The 4,872-nt window shown below is 35.2% G+C and overlaps 1 protein-coding gene across 1 annotated transcript; it reads left to right on the top strand.

The window, feature by feature from the left end:
• Positions 1–516: 516 nt before the first annotated feature.
• Positions 517–4,541, top strand: LOC130948361 (LRR receptor-like serine/threonine-protein kinase GSO1). Its single transcript, XM_057877110.1, has 4 exons — positions 517–1,146; positions 2,203–2,463; positions 2,632–3,507; positions 3,735–4,541. The coding sequence occupies exons 1-4, from the start codon at positions 708–710 to the stop codon at positions 4,217–4,219; spliced, it is 2,061 nt and encodes a 686-aa protein (XP_057733093.1). The 5' UTR covers positions 517–707; the 3' UTR covers positions 4,220–4,541.
• The last annotated feature ends 331 nt before the right edge of the window (positions 4,542–4,872 follow it).

Here is a 4,872-nt window from a genome sequence, read left to right as displayed (position 1 = left end):
TACTTCACATCCACAAGTACACAAGTACACAACAATGTTGTACATCATGCACCATTATATATATCATTCCGTTCTTTAAAATCAACCATTTCTTTTCATTTTTCGATTTATTATAAAATTAACGTATTTAAGTAAAGACATATCTAAATATATAAATTTTTTTAACAAAGTAATAAAAAAGTAAAATAAACGAGACGGTTAATTTACATTTCTTCTTGCCTTGTATGGCGAAATTGAAAACTAATGGACCACGTAGTCAAACCTAGTGGGTCCATGTTACCCAGCGAGAATCGTTTAAGCTTCTGAATCGAAATGGTGCAATGTGAAACCTACCTTTCTGTCAGCGACTCATAAAGTTAGATAACTAATTAAAACTCCGCTCCCTGATTGAAAATTAAAAATTCTGCTTGCTTTCCTTTTTCCCTTTCTTCACTCTCAAATCTCAATGGAAAAAGATTATTCAAAAATAATTAAATAAATAAAGAACACTAACAAAATCTTAGACAAAGTCGGTAATCAAATGACTAACAAAGTCATGCTTTTTCACCATTGACTATGGCAACATGTTTCAACTTTCATCAACCAAAACAACCCAAACAAGAATACCAATACCAAAACCAAGATCAATGTTCGAGCCTTTAGCACAAAACTCAAATGGGTTAGTTTAGTTTCAGAAAATTCTCACACACCAAGTCCAAGCTCATAAAATGAACTCCTTTCATTTCCTCCTGCTACTTTCATTTTTTCCATTTCTTGCACTTCTTATTAGTCCAAAATTAGTTCATGGAAATGCAGAGCTAAGAGCTCTCATGGACCTGAAATCCTCTCTAGACCCAGAAGGCAAGGTTCTTGGTTCATGGAGAAGTGATGGTGATCCATGCACTGATTCCTTCTTAGGTGTTGCTTGCAACCAGCACCGAAAAGTGGCCAACATATCGTTGGCCGGAAGGGGTCTTTCCGGCATGGTTTCTCCTTCGGTGGCTGAACTTAAGTGCTTGTCTGGTTTATATCTTCATTACAACATCATTTTCGGGGAGATACCAATAGAGATTTCGAATCTCACTGAATTGGTTGATCTCTATCTCAATGTAAATAACCTATCTGGTAGCATTCCAAAGGAGATTGGAAAAATGACTAGCCTACAAGGTTTGTTTTATAGAAAATTAGAAATATTCCCCCTATTTAGCCTACTTAACTGCCTTGGTTCTCTCATTTACATGCTTACCACATGCTAAATTCTCTCTAAATAAATACTTGTGTATTTTATTACTAAAAATAGTAAATTGCATAGTGAAACATAATGCATATTTCATATTGTTTGATCAAGTTTTCTCTGTATTGGATAAGATTTTTCTGGTTTTTTTTTAATGTTCATGTTCTTCATGACTGAAAGTAACTGTAGAAAAAGTGGGGTAGAAGCTTTTTAATTAGTTTGAATCCATGGATTGTTGCATTTTAGCTGAAGACATTCATTGGAAATGAGAGATTTTGATGATTGCTAGTAGAAATGGTAATGGCTATAGAGTAGTCATGTATATGAATTGTATTGTTGAATCATCTGTCAATCACTCTGTCAATTAAGTGTGTTGGACAATGTTATGGACTATATGGAGTTATTCCAATGTAGGTTGTGGACAATTTTCTCCACTTGAACCCTAACTTCTACATGAAAATGCCACAGTTTCAATTGGAGGGTAAAACTAATAACTAGGACTTTAAGGGTAAATTACAGTGACTTCTCCTATAAACATTTCTTAATTTGACAGTTGTCATACTTCCACTAATCTCTCCAGGGACAGTGTCGTATTTTACAGTAAAAGAGTAATGAGTGTGATATTACCTAAACTTTAGGAGAGGTTAGTGTATATTATTCAAATAAAAGAGTGTTTGTGTAGCATAGCTTGATTCTAGGGGAAGGTTAGTACTCTAATTTACCCAAATTGTAAATGTATTACTACATTTACATGGGTGAAAATATTGGTATGAACAAAATGATATGTTTCATGTATTTGTTTTTTATATTATATTTACTTGTGTTAGATTAGAAAAGAATAAACTAGGAATATCTTCATGGAAAAAAGGTAACCGATCCCAATGTATTTAAAATGAATTCTTAATTAAACTACCTTATATAGATTTTGAAGGGGTTTTGATTTTATTTCTGTATGTTAATCCTTGTTCCCGTGCTCTTCATACTTCTAGTGCTTCAGTTAGGCTTTAACCAGCTAGTTGGGAGCATACCGAATGAGATCGGTTCATTGAAGCAGCTTAATGTTCTGGCTTTGCAACATAACAAATTAACTGGTATGATTCCTCCAAGCTTGGGGAACCTAGAAATGCTAAGGAGGCTAAATTTGAGTTTCAACAACCTCAATGGGGTAATTCCTGCAACATTAGCTGATATTGCACACTTGGAAGTTCTAGATGTTCAAAACAATTCTCTATCAGGAGTTGTCCCTTCTGGTATGCCTCTATCATCGTTTTTTTTTTTTCATTTTTTCCCCGCCCCTTGTAGCAAAAATCGACTGATTTAATAACTTCTAACTTTTCCCTATTCCAAAATTTGCCTTCATTTTGATCTTTTTACTTTCGAATGTAAACTGATTCATGTTTTTTACATTGAAAATGAAGCATTGAGGAAACTTGATAAAGGATTTCAATATGCAAACAATCAAGGTCTGTGCGCCATGGGGTTTCGGTTTCCGACCTTGAGAGCTTGCAACAAAGATAGTATATATGATAGCCAGATTAGTGTCCCAAATATACCAATAAACAGTTCTTATCCAAAGGTTTTCCCTGACTCTGCCACTATCAAGTTTCATTGTAACCAGACTCAATGCTCAAAATCAAGAAGATTTCCTCAAGCTGTCATTGCAGCAAGTGTTATAACCGCCACAATCACACTAATAGGTTCTGGGTTTGTCACATTCGTCAGATATCACCGGAGAAAGCAGAGGATCCTGCATACGTCGGATTCTTCTGTAAGCCAACTTAGCCCTGTCCAACCTATGGTCTACCCAAGAAGTCCATCTCCACTTGTTAATCTTGAGTATTACAACAATGGATTGGATCCACTTGCTGATGGTAAAAATTGCAGTGGATTATCCCATGAATATCTAAACAAGTTTAGGTTCAATGTGGATGAGATTGAATCAGCAACACAATATCTTTCAGAGGCCAATTTATTGGGTAAGAGCAAATTCTCTGCCGTCTACAAAGGAGTTCTCAGAGATGGTTCTCCTGTGGCCATCAGAAGTATTAATGTCACATGCTGCATACCTGAGGAAGTTGAATTCTTGAAGGGATTGAGCCTGCTAACCTCACTGAGACATGAAAACATTGTAAAGATGAGAGGTTTTTGTTGCTCAAGTAGTAGAGGTGAATGTTACCTTGTCTACGATTTTGTAACCGGTGGCACTCTCTCTATATATCTTGATATGGAAGATGGAAGTGAAAATGTGCTTGAGTGGTCTAAGAGGGTTTCCATCATCAAGGGCATTGCAAAAGGTTAGTTCTTTTCGACACCCAATATTTTCTAAGAAACTCATTGTAGATCAGAAAATTTGCCTCTTTCTTACAAGGTATTTTTCAACTATTTATTAGTTAGCATCCGTTACATGAATTCAGACGACTGTTATGAACCTATTGTAAAGATTAAGCTATAATCAATATGCAGAATGAACATAAGTATCTATCTGGTTGATATTGAGTATTTGCTAATCCTTTTTAACCAGGTCTTGCATATCTGCACAGCAATGAAGCAAGCAAACCTACAATAGTTCACCAAAATATTTCAGTTGAAAAAGTTCTTCTTGACAATCAGTTTAACCCATTGATCATGGATGCTGGGCTCCCCAAGCTTCTAGCAGACGACATTGTTTTCTCAGCACTGAAAGTTAGTGCTGCCATGGGATACCTAGCTCCTGAATACGTTACCACTGGACGCTTCACTGAGAAGAGCGACGTTTATGCATTCGGTGTCATTGTTCTTCAAGTCCTGTCTGGGAAGACAACAGTAGGGGGTTCAATCAGAATGGCAGTTGAGTCTTTCAGATTTGATGATTTTGTGGACACAAATCTAAAGGGAAAATATTCGAAAGCAGAAGCAGCAATTCTTTCAAAGATTGCAGTGATGTGCACTCATGAGCTTTCTGAGCAAAGGCCAAACATGGTGGAGGTGATTCAGGAACTAAGCATGTATTCTTCTCATTCTTCATGATCTGCAACTTTCAGTGGGTATCCTAAGTTCCTAACACATTTGATTCATCCATGACCATGGTTTCCTTTAGCATATTCATTGAATTATCCATTGCTAAATTGTTGTGAACTTCAATGGAATCATGCTGCTTCATTTCTGCACACAACTGAAATTGTTGAACGATGTTCCTTTATTGAAAATCAAATAGCTTCCAGATAATGAAATAAATTGTTAATAATTTCGGTGTAAGCAATTTAACTGTTTCCAAAATAAGAGCATGAATATACCAAGGTCAGATAGAGGCAAGAATCTGCACTATAAGCATACAAAGTAATCATAGTGGTATAAGCCACAAGTTCTTCGTTGACAATTTTCATCAAACACCTTATATGCATCATCTATTCTCCCATATTTTGTATGATAGAAGAGTCAGAAAGTAAACGCTAATTATAATTAAGATTAAAATTAACAATGTAAATGGACGGATATCTGCAAATACCATTTAGAATCTCATCATAGAAACCATTTCTAATATGCTATCAACAATTACAAACGAAAAGTTTCTTGTTGATAACCAAATAAAGAGATGTTAATTAATTTGTTGATACTGATTTGACTTAATTTTTAATTAATTCCATGTAATAAATTTGGTTTTACCATATTCTTATAGTAAA

This window comes from Arachis stenosperma, chromosome 1, assembly GCF_014773155.1.
Source record: "Arachis stenosperma cultivar V10309 chromosome 1, arast.V10309.gnm1.PFL2, whole genome shotgun sequence".
Classification (NCBI taxonomy): Eukaryota; Viridiplantae; Streptophyta; class Magnoliopsida; order Fabales; family Fabaceae; genus Arachis; species Arachis stenosperma.
Note: the sequence above shows the minus strand (reverse complement) of the source record. Positions and strands in the feature narration are given on the sequence as shown.